The 19,153-nt window shown below is 44.0% G+C and overlaps 1 protein-coding gene across 1 annotated transcript in view; it reads right to left on the bottom strand.

Annotated features, from left to right (window-relative positions):
- The window catches only part of LOC131947635 (putative G-protein coupled receptor 139), a 48,447-nt gene extending 30,608 nt beyond the window's left edge, over window positions 1-17,839 (bottom strand). The window contains exons 1-3 of the mRNA XM_059308869.1: window positions 17,613-17,839; window positions 15,609-15,746; window positions 3,849-4,383 (exon numbers count right to left, since the gene is read on the bottom strand). Coding sequence (XP_059164852.1) covers window positions 3,849-4,383; window positions 15,609-15,746; window positions 17,613-17,839 — 900 coding nt within the window. The remainder of the gene's footprint in view (window positions 1-3,848; window positions 4,384-15,608; window positions 15,747-17,612) is intronic.
- Between the last annotated feature and the right edge of the window lie 1,314 nt (window positions 17,840-19,153).

Raw genomic sequence — 19,153 nt, 5'->3', positions numbered from 1 at the left:
TACCGTGTCCCGCTGGTGTGTGTGTGTCCCGCTGGTGTGTGTGTGTACACTGCTGGTGTGTGTACCCTGCTGGTGTGTGTGTGTGTACACTGTTGGTGTGTGTGTGTCCCGCTGGTGTGTGTGTGTACACTGCTGGTGTGTGTGTACACTGCTGGTGTGTGTGTGTGTACACTGCTGGTGTGTGTGTGTGTACCCTGCTGGTGTGTGTGTGTGTCCCGCTGGTGTGTGTGTGTACCCCGCTGGTGTGTGTGTGTGTACCCTGCTGGTGTGTGTGTGTGTCCCGCTGGTGTTGTGGCCATTCATCTCTGTCTGATACCCGCTTGATCGACTGGAACAGTCTAGAAGGTTCCAGAAATAACTCTCACGGGCCCCCGAAGGTTCTCGCCCACTACCTGACTTGTACAAGCAAACACGTCACGCTTCAATGGCGAGCCGTCTGCTTTGTTACAACGCCAGTTAGCTAGTGGTGTCTGGGGTGGGGGTGGGGTGTGTGGGGTGTGGTGTGGGGTGATCTCATCACCAGAGTTATCTAGTGGTGTGTGGCGTGGGGTGTGTGGGGTGTTTGACGTGGGGTGAGTGGGGTGATCTCAACACCTGAGTTATTTAGTGGTGTGTGGCGTAGGGTGTGGGGTGTGTGGGGTGTACTGATCTAAGTACTTGAGGTTGTGAGTTATCTAGTTGTGTGGGTGTGTGGGGTGTGGGGGTGGGGGGTGTGCTGATCTAAGTACCTGAGGTTGTGAGTTATCTAGTGCTCGCCATGGCTGTAGAGAGGTTTACCAGCGATACCCTACCCACCCCGTGACGGGTGAGATAGGTACGTTACTGCATGGTGAGATAGATAAACATTCATGCCTACATCAAATCAAGAAAAAAAGTAATCCACCATACATCACTCCACATACATCACACCACACCACATACACCACACCACATACACCACACCACATACACCACACCACATACACCACACCACATACACTACACCACATACACCACACCACATACACCACACCACATACACCACACCACATACACCACACCACATACACCACACCACATACACTACACCACATACACTACATCACATACACCACACCACATACACCACACCACATACACCACACCACATACACCACACCACATACACCACACCACACCACACCACATACACCACACCACATACACCACACCACATACACCACACCACATACACTACACCACATACACTACATCACATACACCACACCACATACACCACACCACATACACCACACCACATACACCACACCACATACACCACACCACATACACCACACCACACCACATACACCACATACACCACATACACCACACGACATACACTACATACACCATACCACATACACCACACCACATATACCACACCACATACACCACATACACCACACCACACCACATACACCACACGATATACACCACACGACATACACCACACCACATACACCACACCACATACACTACACCACATACACCACACCACATACACCACACCACATACACCAAACCAATTACACCACACTACATACACCACATACATTACACCACATACACCACATACACTACATCCACCACACCATATCCACCACACCACATACAACACATCAACCACTCAACATACACCACACATACACCTACCCCATCGATCTAACAAAAACAGAAAGTACAATTTGTCAATCTATATTTTAATTACGGTAATTAGTTGATTAGGGTGGATTACACAAACAGATTTCTGTAAACTAGAAACATTTGTTACTCAGAACTCTTGGACCTTCTGTTTGTGTCGGTCAAGTCTGTAACACATCCCAGTGCGATTGTCAAAATTGATTTGTACAACTCGATGCGGCGAAATTACTTATGGTCCCCCCCCCCCCCCCCCCCGATCAAAAGATCCTACTTAGATGGCTGGAACGTACGAGTATCGAAGCTAGAATCTGCTAGAATAAAATTTTACGAGCAGAACAGGAAAAAAAAACAATGCTTAATGCAATTTGAGCGTGTTGGTTTACATGTTAGCCCGCGGCATTCTGGGACACAACTCCAGTCCCCGCATCAAATCTGCTTTAAAAAAAGTTTATAATTCTTGACTTGACGTTTTTAATGTGTAAACAATCGTTTGGAGAGATTTGAAAGGGCGGGTTGATCTTCAGAGAAGTTGATCAATCAGAATGTAACAACTATAATCATCTTCTTCAGTTGGACAACTGGTTAGATTGACCTGGAAATGCGGATCCACTCTCAACCGCTCTCCCCTCCCCCCCCCCCCTCCACACACACACACTCTAATGACAACACACAGAATATTTTATCGAGAAGGAAAGTTACCCCCCCCCCCCCCTCAAACAAACTCCTCTCTGTCCCCCCTCCACACCCACACACCCACACACTCTAAAACACACAGAATATTGTACAGAGAAGGAAAGTCAGGTGAGAACCTGACGAAAGACAAAATGCACTCGGTGACTTAGAGTCCTTGACATTACCGTCAGTTTGTTGACAAACAACCCATCTATTTATAGTAACTGTGAAGTGAATTGAATTGCGATTCATTGTTACTGCAAGACAACACGCTAAGGCAGACTCGTTATTGGAGTGGGATCTATGCAATGTAACTGACCCGTGCTGTGTGAGACCCGTGTTGTCTAAGACCCATGTTGTAAAACGACCCGTGTTGTGTAAACGATCTTGACTACCGATTTAAAAAATCAATCAATGTGAGGTCTAGAGGAGAAACGTTGTGCTTCGTTTGATCCGTTGACACGGTCAACTTTTTAAAGTACAAACTAATTGATCATAACTGTTTAAAGTACAAACTAATTGATAATAACTTTTAAAAGTACAGCCCCAATAATAGAATTCGTTAAGAACGCGTGTAATCCCGTGAAACTAACCATTTCATCAGTGGACTTTCAACGGCTGCCGGTCGGGGAAAACATTGCCGGCTATAGCGGACTTTCAACGGCTGCCGGTCGGGGAAAACATTGCCGGCTATAGTTTATCACGGCCAACAATGCCGGTCATACACACACGCTAGTTACAACCGGTTCCGGTCACGTCAACAACTAACGTGACCGGTTCCCATCACTGGATGATGTTGCCTGACCTTGACCCCTACCGCAAAAATTAAAATCCTCATCCAATCATGGATAAGTTAAGCTGGAAGTGTCCATGTTTTTTCTCCAGTCGATGGATGGATGGCATGAATGATGGATGGATGGCATGACTGATGGATGGCATGACTGACTGATGGATGACATGACTGATGGATGACATGACTGATGGATGGCATGACTGATGGATGTATGAAATGACTGATGGATGGATGGCATGACTGATGGATGGATGGCATGACTGATGGATGACATGACTGATGGATGACATGACTGATGGACGGATATAAAACTATTGTGTGGGCTAGACAGACAAATCTATTTATAGCAAGCTGGGTCACGAAACTAATGGCAGATACGGACGAGCTATAGTCCTGGTCGAGTGACAGATATGGACGGAGCTTAAAGTTTTCTTACCTTGAAGACGGAGCTTAAAGTTTTCTTACCTTGAAGACGATGATGAAGACGGAGCTAAAAGTTTTCTTACCTTGAAGACGGAGCTAAAACTTTTCTTACCTTGAAGACGGAGCTTAAAGTTTTCTTACCTTGAAGACGGAGCTTAAAGTTTTCTTACCTTGAAGACGATGATGAAGACGGAGCTAAAAGTTTTCTTACCTTGAAGACGGAGCTAAAACTTTTCTTACCTTGAAGACGGAGCTTAAAGTTTTCTTACCTTGAAGACGGAGCTTAAAGTTTTCTTACCTTGAAGACGATGATTGAGTTAAAGACGCTGATCAGCACGAAGGGGCCGAAGCCGTAGAGCAGGGCGTCGACCCACGGCCAGACGACCTGGATCAGGTGCTCGTAGCCCGGGTTGGGGCTGCACTCGTACCGCACGCTCCTCTTCTGCTCGCTGGCCTTGGAGGGGTTAAGGTCGACCGTGAACAGGAAGTGGAAGTTGACGAGCAGGAAGACCAGGATGATGCCGGCGATTATCTTCTTGGCTCGGCTGTCTTGGCAGAAGTGTGGCGCCTGCAGGGGGTGACTCACGATGACGTAACGCTCGAAGGTGACGGCGACGATAAGCCAAACGGACACGTCACTGCTGGTGTAGTTGAGCATGAGCAGGCCCTTACAGAGCCAGGTGCTCTTGGTGCGGATGTCCAGCCCGCTAACCTCGTCCACCCAGAGCCGCAGAAGGCCGAAGTAGAGCACCAGACTGTCGAAGATGGCCAGAGTGCTCAGGTACACGTAGATGGACTGCTGGTTCATCGACTTGTGGCGCAGGATCAAAAAACTGGGAAAGATGGACAGTTTTTTTATTTAAGGTAGGCAAGAAAGATGGACAGTTGTTTTATTTAAAGTAGGCAAGAAAGATTGACAGGTTTTTATTTAATTTAAAATAGGCAAGAAAGATGGACAATTTTTAAAGTAGGCAAGAAAGATGGACAGTTTTTTTATTTAAAGTAGGCAAGAAAGATGGACAGTTGTTTTATTTAAAGTAGGCAAGAAAGATTGACAGGTTTTTATTTAATTTAAAATAGGCAAGAAAGATGGACAATTTTTAAAGTAGGCAAGAAAGATGGACAGTTCTTTACTTAAAATAGGCAAGAAAGATGGACAGTTGTTTTATTTAAAGTAGGCAAGAAAGATGGACAGGTTTTTTTTAATTTAAGGTAGGCAAGAAAGATGGACAGTGTTTTTTATTTAAGGTAGGCAAGAAAGATGGACAGTTTTTTTATTTAAGGTAGGCAAGAAAGATGGACAGGTTTTTTTTAATTTAATTTAAAATAGGCAAGAAAGATGGACAGTTTTTTATTTAAAATAGGCAAGAAAGATGGACATTTTTATTTAATTTAAAATAGGCAAGAAAGATGGACTGTTTGTTATTTAAAGCAGGCAAGAAAGATGGACATTTTTATTTAATTTAAAATAGGCAAGAAAGATGGACAGGTTTTTACTTAAAATAGCAAGAAAGATGGACAATTTTTTATTTAAAGTAGGCAAGAAAGATGGACAGTTCTTTATTTAAAGTAGGCAAGAAAGATGGACAGTTTATTTTTAATTTAAAGTAGGCAAGAAAGATGGACAGTTTTTTACTTAAAGCAGGCAAGAAAGATGGACAGTTCTTTACTTAAAATAGGCAAGAAAGTTGGACAATTTTTTATTTAAAGTAGGCAAGAAAGATGGACAGTTTATTTTTAATTTAAAGCAGGCAAGAAAGATAGACAGGTTTTTAAATTTAAAATAGGCAAGAAAGATGGACAATTTTTTATTTAAAGTAGGCAAGAAAGATAGACAGGTTTTTTAATTTAAAATAGGCAAGAAAGATGGACAATTTTTAATTTAAAGTAGGCAAGAAAGATGGACAATTTTTTATTTAAAGTAGGCAAGAAAGATGGACAATTTTTTATTTAAAGTAGGCAAGAAAGATGGACAATTTTTTATTTAAAGTAGGCAAGAAAGATGGACAATTTTTTATTTAAAGTAGGCAAGAAAGATGGGCAGTTGTTTTTTTAAATTTAATTTAAAGTAGGCAAGAAAGATGGGCGGTTTTTTTTTTAAATTTAATTTAAAGTAGGCAAGAAAGATGGGCAGTTTTTTTTTTAAATTTACTTTAAAGTAGGCAAGAAAGATGGGCAGTTTAAATGTAGAATCTTGAAAAAACATTTTCTGATTGAAATTTATTTTTAAAAAACCTAAAATATTCTGTTTTTGTTTAATGAATGAAAATATGACAATGAACTTAAACTATGTTGACGTTCACGCTAGTTTGACGGAGTGAACTATGACAGAGCTTGAAAACATTCCTCTCTCTCAGGATTGTACAGCATCGAGCAGACGACAACATGGCGCTATTCCCAGAACTCACGAGGGAGACGATGCCAGCACACGACCTTGGCGTGAACAAGCTGGCATGACACCTGCAAACACGACTAATGAACGCCCATGTTTCTGCTAATTATCTCATTAAAAAACCAATGAAATTGATGCATTGTTTCCAACACAAATAATTCCATTTCCGGTCGGCCGGAAACGCGGCCTGAGTTGGCATTACGACCGGCATAACAACCGGCAAGGAAATGTGGAGACCGGTTTGGCATGAGTCTAGGACAGTCCAAAATGTCTGCTGAGGTCATTTAGTCATCTGTCGAAGACAGTCCAAAATGTTTGCTGAGGTCATTTAGTCATCTGTCGAGGACAGTCCAAAATGTCTGCTGAGGTCATTTAGTCATCTGTCGAAGACAGTCCAAAATGTCTGCTGAGGTCATTTAGTCATCTGTCGAGGACAGTCCAAAATGTCTGCTGAGGTCATTTAGTCATCTGTCGAGGACAGTCCAAAATGTCTGCTGAGGTCATTTAGTCATCTGTCGAGGACAGTCCAAAATGTTTGCTGAGGTCATTTAGTCATCTGTCGAGGACAGTCCAAAATGTCTGCTGAGGTCATTTAGTCATCTGTCGAAGACAGTCCAAAATGTCTGCTGAGGTCATTTAGTCATCTGTCGAGGACAGTCCAAAATGTCTGCTGAGGTCATTTAGTCATCTGTCGAGGACAGTCCAAAATGTCTGCTGAGGTCATTTAGTCATCTGTCGAGGACAGTCCAAAATGTCTGCTGAGGTCATTTAGTCATCTGTCGAGGACAGTCCAAAATGTCTGCTGAGGTCATTTAGTCATCTGTCGAGGACAGTCCAAAATGTTTGCTGAGGTCATTTAGTCATCTGTCGAGGACAGTCCAAAATGTCTGCTGAGGTCATTTAGTCATCTGTCGAAGACAGTCCAAAATGTCTGCTGAGGTCATTTAGTCATCTGTCGAGGACAGTCCAAAATGTCTGCTGAGGTCATTTAGTCATCTGTCGAAGACAGTCCAAAATGTCTGCTGAGGTCATTTAGTCATCTGTCGAGGACAGTCCAAAATGTCTGCTGAGGTCATTTAGTCATCTGTCGAGGACAGTCCAAAATGTCTGCTGAGGTCATTTAGTCATCTGTCGAGGACAGTCCAAAATGTTTGCTGAGGTCATTTAGTCATCTGTCGAGGACAGTCCAAAATGTCTGCTGAGGTCATTTAGTCATCTGTCGAGGACAGTCCAAAATGTCTGCTGAGGTCATTTAGTCATCTGTCGAGGACAGTCCAAAATGTCTGCTGAGGTCATTTAGTCATCTGTCGAGGACAGTCCAAAATGTCTGCTGAGGTTACTGTCATCTTTCGAGGTCTGGCTGCTGGGTTTACTAGGAAGAATCAACTTGGAGAGGTTGATGGGAGGTTAATGGAAGTTTAGACAGACGGACGTTTTAACAGACGGACGTGTGGACAGACGCACGATTAGACAGACGGACGATTAGACAGACGGACGTTTAGACAGACGGACGATTAGACAGACGGACGTTTAGACAGACGGACGATTAGATAGACGGACGTTTAGACAGACGGACGTTTAGACAGACGGACGTTTAGACAGACGGACGTGTGGTCAGAGGGACGTTTAGACAGACTGCTGACGTTTAGACAGACTGACGTTTAGACAGATGTATTTCTGGTGAAAATGTATTGGATGCTATTTTTGTCTGGTATTATGAAATCCATTTTAACTGGATGACACTAAAAATTGGATGAAATTAAAATTTGTTTGTCACATCCCGCTAGTTGACGTGTTCTATTTATAGCTCCAATCAGTGAGGGGAAACTTGAAACTTTTGGCTTAAAAATTAACTCAGTGGGGGACAACAACAGTGGGGGACAACAGTGGGGGACAACAACAGTGGGGGACAACAACAGTGGGGGACAACAACAGTGGGGGACAACAGTGGGGGACAACAACAGTGGGGGACAACAACAGTGGGGGACAACAACAGTGGGGGACAACAGTGGGGGACAACAACAGTGGGGGACAACAACAGTGGGGGACAACAGTGGGGGGACAACAGAGGGGGACAACAGTGGGGGACAACAACAGTGGGGGACAACAGTGGGGGACAACAGAGGGGGACAACAGTGGGGGACAACAGTGGGGGACAACAGAGGGGGACAACAGTGGGGGACAACAGTGGGGGACAACAGTGGGGGACAACAGTGGGGGACAACAAAGGGGGACAACAACAGTAGGGGACAACAGAGGGGGACAACAACAGTAGGGGACAACAACAGTGGGGGACAACAGTGGGGGACAACAGAGGGAGACAACAGAGGGGGACAACAGTGGGGGACAACAGAGGAGGACAACAGTGGGGGACAACAGTGGGGGACAACAGTGGGGGACAACAAAGGGGGACAACAACAGTAGGGGACAACAGTGGGGGACAACAAAGGGGGACAACAGTCTGGGACAACAGAGGGGGACAACAGTGGGGGACAACAGAGGGGACAACAGAGGGGGACAACAGTGGGGGACAACAAAGGGGGACAACAAAGGGGGACAACAACAGTAGGGGACAACAGTGGGGGACAACAGTGGGGGACAACAGTGGGGGACAACAGTGGGGGACAACAGTGGGGGACAACAGTGGGGGACAACAGAGGGGGACAACAGTGGGGGACAACAGTGGGGGACAACAGTGGGGGACAACAAAGGGGGACAACAACAGTAGGGGACAACAGTGGGGGACAACAAAGGGGGACAACAGTCTGGGACAACAGAGGGGGACAACAGTGGGGGACAACAGAGGGGACAACAGAGGGGGACAACAGTGGGGGACAACAAAGGGGGACAACAAAGGGGGACAACAACAGTAGGGGACAACAGTGGGGGACAATAGTGGGGGACAACAGTGGGGGACAACAGAGGGGGACAACAACAGTAGGGGACAACAACAGTGGGGGACAACAGTGGGGGACAACAGAGGGAGACAACAGAGGGGGACAACAGTGGGGGACAACAGAGGAGGACAACAGTGGGGGACAACAGTGGGGGACAACAGTGGGGGACAACAAAGGGGGACAACAACAGTAGGGGACAACAGTGGGGGACAACAAAGGGGGACAACAGTCTGGGACAACAGAGGGGGACAACAGTGGGGGACAACAGAGGGGACAACAGAGGGGGACAACAGTGGGGGACAACAAAGGGGGACAACAAAGGGGGACAACAACAGTAGGGGACAACAGTGGGGGACAACAGTGGGGGACAACAGTGGGGGACAACAGTGGGGGACAACAGTGGGGGACAACAGTGGGGGACAACAGAGGGGGACAACAGTGGGGGACAACAGTGGGGGACAACAGTGGGGGACAACAAAGGGGGACAACAACAGTAGGGGACAACAGTGGGGGACAACAAAGGGGGACAACAGTCTGGGACAACAGAGGGGGACAACAGTGGGGGACAACAGAGGGGACAACAGAGGGGGACAACAGTGGGGGACAACAAAGGGGGACAACAAAGGGGGACAACAACAGTAGGGGACAACAGTGGGGGACAACAGTGGGGGACAACAGTGGGGGACAACAGAGGGGGACAACAGTGGGGGACAACAGTGGGGGACAACAGTGGGGGACAACAAAGGGGGACAACAAAGGGGGACAACAACAGTAGGGGACAACAGAAGGGGACAACAACAGTAGGGGACAACAACAGTAGGGGACAACAACAGTGGGGGACAACAGTGGGGGACAACAGAGGGGGACAACAGAGGGGGACAACAGTGGGGGACAACAGTGGGGGACAACAAAGGGGGACAACAACAGTAGGGGACAACAGAGGGGGACAACAACAGTAGGGGACAACAACAGTGGGGGACAACAGTGGGGGACAACAGAGGGGGACAACAGAGGGGGACAACAGTGGGGGACAACAAAGGGGGACAACAACAGTAGGGGACAACAGAGGGGGACAACAGTGGGGGACAACAGAGGGGGACAACAGTGGGGGACAACAAAGGGGGACAACAACAGTAGGGGACAACAGAGGGGGACAACAACAGTAGGGGACAACAACAGTGGGGGACAACAGTGGGGGACAACAGAGGGGGACAACAGAGGGGGACAACAAAGGGGGACAACAACAGTAGGGGACAACAGAGGGGGACAACAACAGTAGGGGACAACAACAGTGGGGGACAACAGTGGGGGACAACAGAGGGGGACAACAGAGGGGGACAACAGTGGGGGACAACAAAGGGGGACAACAACAGTAGGGGACAACAGAGGGGGACAACAACAGTAGGGGACAACAACAGTGGGGGACAACAGTGGGGGACAACAGAGGGGGACAACAGAGGGGGACAACAGTGGGGGACAACAAAGGGGGACAACAACAGTAGGGGACAACAGAGGGGGACAACAACAGTAGGGGACAACAACAGTGGGGGACAACAGTGGGGGACAACAGAGGGAGACAACAGAGGGGGACAACAGAGGGGGACAACAGTGGGGGACAACAGTGGGGGACAACAGTGGGGGACAACAAAGGGGGACAACAACAGTAGGGGACAACAGTGGGGGACAACAAAGGGGGACAACAGTGGGGGACAACAGAGGGGGACAACAGTGGGGGACAACAGAGGGGGATAACAGAGGGGGACAACAGTGGGGGACAACAGAGGGGGACAACAGAGGGGGACAACAGTGGGGGACAACAGTTGGGGACAACAGTGGGGGACAAAAGTGGGGGACAACAGAGGGGGACAACAGTGGGAGACAACAGTGGGGGACAACAGTGGGGGACAACAGAGGGGGACAACAGAGGGGGACAACAGTGGGGGACAAAAGTGGGGGACAACAGAGGGGGACAACAGAGGGGGACAACAGAGGGGGACAACAGTGGGGGACAACAGAGGGGGACAACAACAGTAGGGGACAACAGTGGGGGACAACAGAGGGGGACAACAGTGGGGGACAACAGTGGGGGACAAAAGTGGGGGACAACAGAGGGGGACAACAGAGGGGGACAACAGTGGGGGACAACAGTGGGGGACAAAAGTGGGGGACAACAGAGGGGGACAACAGAGGGGGACAACAGTGGGGGACAACAGTGGGGGACAAAAGTGGGGGACAACAGAGGGGGACAACAGTGGGGGACAAAAGTGGGGGACAACAGAGGGGGACAACAGTGGGGGACAACAGAGGGGGACAACAGAGGGGGACAACAGAGGGGGACAACAGTGGGGGACAACAGTGGGGGACAATAGGGGGGATAACAAAGGGGGGACAAAAAGATAAAAAGGGGGGGAGGGACAAGTTGGTGTGGATGATTGTGGGTGAGTATGTGTAGATAATAATGTTATAGCCGTTGAGTGTCTGTGTGTGTGTTTGTTGTGGTCTACATCTGGTTATATGGACTTCGATGCGAAGTGCATCGTCTTGCCTTAAAATTAAACAATGCTATACAGACTGATACAGACTGATACAGACTGATATAAACTGATACAGACTGATATAAACTGATACAGACTGATATAAACTGATACAGACAGGTGGATACATACGGATTTAGACAAATTCAAACTCAGAAAAAGTTAGACAGACGAACTTAATCCAAAAGTCAGAAAACCTCAGAAAAACCTGAACAAATTCAGACAGATTCACTCGGACAAATCTAAACCAGTTTCTTCGAAGAATTTCCCCCTCCCCCCCCCCCCCCCCCACCTCCCGAACGAAATGAAATGTATATAGAAAGCATATACTTTTACCTCCCCCACCGGAAAATTTTCTCCTCACCCCCAAAAAATCAAGTGCCTTCTTCCCCCCCCTACCCCCACCCCCCCTACCCCCCACCCCCCCCCCCCCCCCCACACCCACCACCACATGAGAAAGAGGTCTGGAAGAAATACTGATCTAAACCCAGACCAATTCAGACAACCTCAAATAAACTAAGACCAATTTATATACTCAGACAATCTTAGACAAAGTTAGACAACCTTAAAGTACCTGAAACCAATTAAGACAGATTAAGAAAGATTAAGACAGATTAAGACAGATGCGTACATTAAATTTTCAAACCTTAACCCCAGCTGGGAAGAAGCAGACAATGAAAGCTGAAATGCCGTGTTGTTCCTCCCACCCACCCCCTTTTTATGTGAATAACTTGACGTTGATGTCATTGTCTTGACATCATTGCATCTTGCTACAGGCTGAAAGAAATTGTTTGCCCGAAGTTTTCTTTAATTCGGTTTCTGTTGTTTTTTTGTTCAAACCCAAGTTAATTATCTGGAAAAACCAGCTAGTTAACACAGACTCACAGATGTTGACATAGACACAAAGATGTTGACATAGACTCACAGATGTGGACATAGACACACAGATGTTGACATAGACACAAAGATGTTGACAGACACAGATGCTGACATAGACACACAGATGTTGACATAGACACACAGATGTTGACATAGACACACAGATGTGGACATAGACACACAGATGTTGACATAGACACACAGATGTTGACATAGACACACAGATGTTGACATAGACACACAGATGTTGACATAGACACAAAGATGTTGACATAGACACAAAGATGTTGACATAGACACACAGATGTTGACATAGACACAAAGATGTTGACAGACACAGATGTTGACATAGACACACAGATGTTGACATAGACACAAAGATGTTGACATAGACACACAGATGTGGACATAGACACACAGATGTTGACATAGACACACAATGTTGACATAGACACACAGATGTTGACATAGACACACAGATGTTGACATAGACACACAGATGTGGACATAGACACACAGATGTTGACATAGACACACAGATGTTGACATAGACACACAGATGTTGACATAGACACACAGATGTTGACATAGACACACAGATGTGGACATAGACACACAGATGTTGACATAGACACACAGATGTTGACATAGACACACAGATGTTGACATAGACACACAGATGTTGACATAGACACAAAGATGTTGACATAGACACACAGATGTTGACATAGACACAAAGATGTTGACAGACACAGATGTTGACATAGACACACAGATGTTGACATAGACACAAAGATGTTGACATAGACACACAGATGTTGACATAGACACAAAGATGTTGACATAGACACACAGATGTTGACATAGACACAAAGATGTTGACATAGACACACAGATGTTGACATAGACACAAAGATGTTGACATAGACACAAAGATGTTGACATAGACACACAGATGTTGACATAGACACAAAGATGTTGACATAGACACAAAGATGTTGACATAGACACACAGATGTTGACAGACACAGATGCTGACATAGACACACAGATGTTGACATAGACACACAGATGTTGACATAGACACACAGATGTTGACATAGACACACAGATGTGGACATAGACACGCAGATGTGGACATAGACACACAGATGTTGACATAGACACACAGATGTGGACATAGACACACAAATGTTGACAGACACAGATGTTGACATAGACACACATATGTTGACAGACACAGATGTTGACATAGACACACAGATGTTGACAGACACAGATGTTGACATAGACACACAGATGTTGACATAGACACACAAATGTTGACAGACACAGATGTGGACATAGACACACAGATGTTGACATAGACACACAGATGTGGACATAGACACACAGATGTTGACATACACAGATGTTGACATAGACACACAGATGTTGACATAGACACACAGATGTTGACATAGACACACAGATGTTGACATACACAGATGTTGACATAGACACACAGATGTTGACATAGACACACAGATGTTGACATAGACACACAGATGTTGACATAGACACACAGATGTTGACATAGACACACAGATGTTGACATAGACACACAGACTGGGTACACCTGAGGACAGTTGGAGAGTCTAGCCAGGACAGAGATGCCTGGACAGCTCTCGTCTTTGGTCTACCTTAATGTCCATTATATTATAAGACTTGTCTAAATCTAGTTAAAATAACTATTATATTTGAAATTGTGACCAATTTTTTTTGTCCACATCAAACCATTTGAGCAGACAGGATGTATATAGAGCCAGTATTTCAGAGCAAGTGAGTTTGTTTGTGTTTGTAAATCTACCCCTGCTTGATGGGAAATTTGAGCAGACAAGACGTATATAGAGCCAGTATTTCAGAGCAAGTGAGTTTGTGTTTGTAAATCTACCCCTGCTTGATGGGAAATTTGAGCAGACAAGACGTATATAGAGCCAGTATATCAGAGCAAGTGAGTTTGTTTGTGTTTGTAAATCTTCCCCTGCTTGATGGGAAATTCATGCCATCAGCTTGAGGAACGGGATTGGAAAATTGAGTTATACACGACTTTACAGGAAGGAAGGGAAATGGTTAACTGGATAAAGTAAAGATAATTAACTAATGAATCATTGGTTTAATTACAAAACACTTGTGTAATCGGCATATCACAACACTGTTCGTGGAGGCCCAACCAGACGGCTAGATCAAATTATTGACCTAATTCACGTCAATGGTGACCTAATTCACGTCAATGGTGACCTAATTCACATCAACTGTGACCCAATTCATGTCAACTGTGACCTAATTCACATCAATGGTGACCTAATTATGGTGACGTTCACAGACTTCAACCATTCAAATTGCGGAACTGTCTAGAGTTGACTGTCTGGACATTGACTGTCTGGACGTTGACTGACTGGATACTGACCTTGTATATAAACGAGACAGTCATTAGTAACGTCTGGAAGATTTCATTTAATTTGCTAAATTCATTAAAGTTTCAAATTGAATTGACTGTGGCTGAGCTCCTTGTAAAACTCGGCGATGTTTTCTATCCGTAGAAACCTTACTACGCATGTCTCACTGAGCTATCAGCTGCGCATGCGCTAGTTTAAAACGGGGCGTGGCATTGACTGAAGCTAACCAAAAGTGATTTATGCAAATTTCCCCCGACTGCTCGATCCTCTGAGCAGATTTTCTCCGGCTTAATTATGAGGCCAAAAACTTTCTCTCGGCCAAAATATAATTGGGAGGATCGGGTTGCCTACATTTTTGGCAATTCAGGTTTATAAACAGGGAAATTAGAGTAGGCTATTAAGGCGGGGCTCGGTACCAGAACGGTAACGGACATTAAGGGGAGAAAACCGTTGGTTGTTGGACCTGTCCGGACATATGGGTACAGGATATTTTGGAGCTAACCAGGTTCCCATAGTTACCGGAGATTTCTCATAGTTACCTGAGAAGATTTCACATAGTTACCTGAGATTTCCCATAGTTACCTGAGAAGATTTCCCATAGTTACCTGAGAAGATTTCCCATAGTTACTAGAGAAGATTTCCCATAGTTACCTGAGTAGATTTCCCATAGTTAACTGAGAAAATTTCCCATAGTTACTAGAGAAGATTTCCCATAGTTACCTGAGATTTCACATAGTTACCTGAGATTTCCCATAGTTACCTGAGAAGATTTCCCATAGTTACCTGAGAAGATTTCCCATAGTTACCTGAGATTTCCCATAGTTACCTGAGAAGATTTCCCATAGTTACTAGAGAAGATTTCCCATAGTTACCTGAGAAGATTTCCCATAGTTACCTGAGAAGATTTCCCATAGTTACCTGAGTAGATTTCCCATAGTTCCCATGACCAGCAGTACAGGTGGCACATACAGTAGCAGCACCTTAGCGACCTTGAACTCTGGCATGACCTTGAAGATTGGCGTCGAACGGTTTAACACGGCAGAGATCAGGTCATCCCTGCGGACAAAATGTTACAGTAAGGTGTAACAAATGTTACAGTAAGGTGTAACAAATGTTACAGTAAGGTGTAACAAAGGTTACAGTAAGGTGTAACAAATGTTACAGTAAGGTGTAACAAATGTTACAGTAAGGTGTAACAAATGTTACAGTAAGGTGTAACAAATGTTACAGTAAGGTGTAACAAATGTTACAGTAAGGTGTAACAAATGTTACAGTAAGGTGTAACAAATGTTACAGTAAGGTGTAACAAATGTTACAGTAAGGTGTAACAAATGTTACAGTAAGGTCTAACAAATGTTACAGTAAGGTGTAACCAATGTTACAGTAAGGTGTAACAAATGTTAGAGTAAGGTGTATCAGATGTTACAGTAAGGTGTAACAAATGTTACAGTAAGGTGTAACAAATGTTACAGTAAGGTGTAACCAATGTTACAGTAAGGTGTAACAAATGTTAGAGTAAGGTGTATCAGATGTTACAGTAAGGTGTAACAAATGTTACATTAAGGTGTAACCAATGTTACATTAAGGTGTAACAAATGTTACAGTAAGGTGTAACCAATGTTACAGTAAGGTGTAACAAATGTTACAGTAAGGTGTAACAAATGTTACAGTAAGGTGTAACAAATGTTACAGTAAGGTGTAACAAATGTTACAGTAAGATGTAACAAATGTTACAGTAAGGTGTAACCAATGTTACAGTAAGGTGTAACAAATGTTAGAGTAAGGTGTATCAGATGTTACAGTAAGGTGTAACAAATGTTACATTAAGGTGTAACCAATGTTACATTAAGGTGTAACAAATGTTACAGTAAGGTGTAACCAATGTTACAGTAAGGTGTAACAAATGTTACAGTAAGGTGTAACAAATGTTACAGTAAGGTGTAACAAATGTTACAGTAAGGTGTAACAAATGTTACAGTAAGGTGTAACAAATGTTACAGTAAGATGTAACAAATGTTACAGTAAGGTGTAACAAATGTTACAGTAAGGTGTAACCAATGTTACAGTAAGGTGTAACAAATGTTACAGTAAGGTGTATCAGATGTTACAGTAAGGTGTAACAAATGTTACATTAAGGTGTAACCAATGTTACATTAAGGTGTAACAAATGTTACAGTAAGGTGTAACCAATGTTACAGTAAGGTGTAACAAATGTTACAGTAAGGTGTAACAAATGTTACAGTAAGGTGTAACAAATGTTACAGTAAGGTGTAACAAATGTTACAGTAAGATGTAACAAATGTTACAGTAAGGTGTAACAAATGTTACAGTAAGGTGTAACAAATGTTACAGTAAGGTGTAACAAATGTTACAGTAAGATGTAACAAATGTTACAGTAAGGTGTAACAAATGTTACAGTAAGGTGTAACAAATGTTACAGTAAGGTGTAACCAATGTTACATTAAGGTGTAACCAATGTTACATTAAGGTGTAACAAATGTTACAGTAAGGTGTAACCAATGTTACAGTAAGGTGTAACAAATGTTACAGTAAGGTGTAACAAATGTTACAGTAAGGTGTAACAAATGTTACAGTAAGATGTAACAAATGTTACATTAAGGTGTAACAAATGTTACAGTAAGGTGTAACAAATGTTACAGTAAGGTGTAACAAATGTTACAGTAAGGTGTAACCAATGTTACAGTAAGGTGTAACAGATGTTACAGTAAGGTGTAACAGATGTTACAGTAAGGTGTAACATATGTTACATTAAGGTGTAACCAATGTCACATTAAGGTGTAACAAATGTTACAGAAAGGTGTAACCAATGTTACAGTAAGGTGTAACAAATGTTACATTAAGGTGTAACAAATGTTACAGCAAGGTGTAACAAAACTGAAGATATATTGTAAGAAAACTTACGTCAGATTGTACTTGTGACGTAAGACAAAGCTGAGCTCGTGGTGGTCCGATAAATTCAACATCATCAGGACCTTGAGGGCGTCTTCTAGAACCATCGTGGCTACTGGTCGGTCCTCCTCTAGGTCCTGCTCTATGTCCTGCGGTACGTCCTGCTGTATGTCCTGCCCCGTGTCCTCTTGTCTATCGTCCTGCAAGTCCCGCACTCTGTCGCTCCTGTCCAAAGTCATATTTGATCATATCTGACCTTGACCCTCAATACAACTCGTGTCAGTGTGACCTCACATTTTGGTGACGTAATGAGAGAAACTTCCGGTCCTGGTGCAGGGTTACATCACGTGACTTTATCTACACAGAGAGTTTGTGAACATCACTCAACATCATAACATAACACAAACATCACTCAACGCCATCACATTACACACACATCACTCAACATCATAACATTACACAAACATCACTCAACGCCATCACATAACACAAACATCACTCAACGCCAGTATCAAACTTTTGTCATTCGACGCTAGACAAAATGTCATAAACAAAATATCTCAGACAAAATATCAAATACAAAATATTTAAGATATATATATATATATATATATATATATATATATATATATATATATATATATATATATATATATATATATATCCAGGATAAATTATCTAACGGCATAATACCGTTATATTGGAAGATAGTCGATTTGTCGTCCTGAATTACTAAATAGATTATAAAAGTGTGACATTGTAAGATGAATGTATCATACTTATTAAAAGATCAAAATCCCAATTAAACCTACCTAAACAGCATTTAATTTTAAAAGGTATACTAAAAAAAAAATATAATTTTATTTAAAATTTAAAATACACTAGACTACCCTGTTTCCCGCTGGAAAACGGTCAATCGGCTTTACCGCACGACACAAACCGATATTGCCAACCTCTTCAACCCCAAATAAATACCTAATCTTACAAACTCACGATGTCCTTTGGGGTATCATTTTATGATGTCCATGAGAAAAAGGGAGGGTAGTAAACTTTAAATAGCATTGGTCCATTTTACTATTCCTATGTTAGCGAAATGCAAAAAGTGGAATTACACCACATTTAATGTGCAATGTCCCCTGGTCTCTAGGGTGTGACCTGGCTCCGTTTTGGGGTTCTCACGAATGTCACACTCGGCTATCTGCAAGCGTCACGAATGTCACACCCTGCTATCTGCAAGCGTCACGAATGTCACACCCTGCTATCTGCAAGCGTCACGAATGTCACACCCTGCTATCTGCAAGCGTCACGAATGTCACATCCGGTTATATGGAAGCGTCACGAATGTCACACCCTGCTATCTGCAAGCGTCACTAATGTCACATCCGGTTATATGCAAGCGTCACGAATGTCACACCCTGCTATCTGCAAGCGTCATGAATGTCACATCCGGTTATATGCAAGCGTCACGAATGTCACACCCTGCTATCTGCAAGCGTCACGAATGTCACAACCGGCTATCTACAAGCGTCACGAATGTCACACCCTGCTATCTG

This window comes from Physella acuta, unplaced genomic scaffold (assembly GCF_028476545.2).
Source record: "Physella acuta isolate Inbredline_101_S28 unplaced genomic scaffold, ASM2847654v3 ptg000602l, whole genome shotgun sequence".
NCBI classification, from domain to species: Eukaryota; Metazoa; Mollusca; class Gastropoda; family Physidae; genus Physella; species Physella acuta.
Note: the sequence above shows the minus strand (reverse complement) of the source record. Positions and strands in the feature narration are given on the sequence as shown.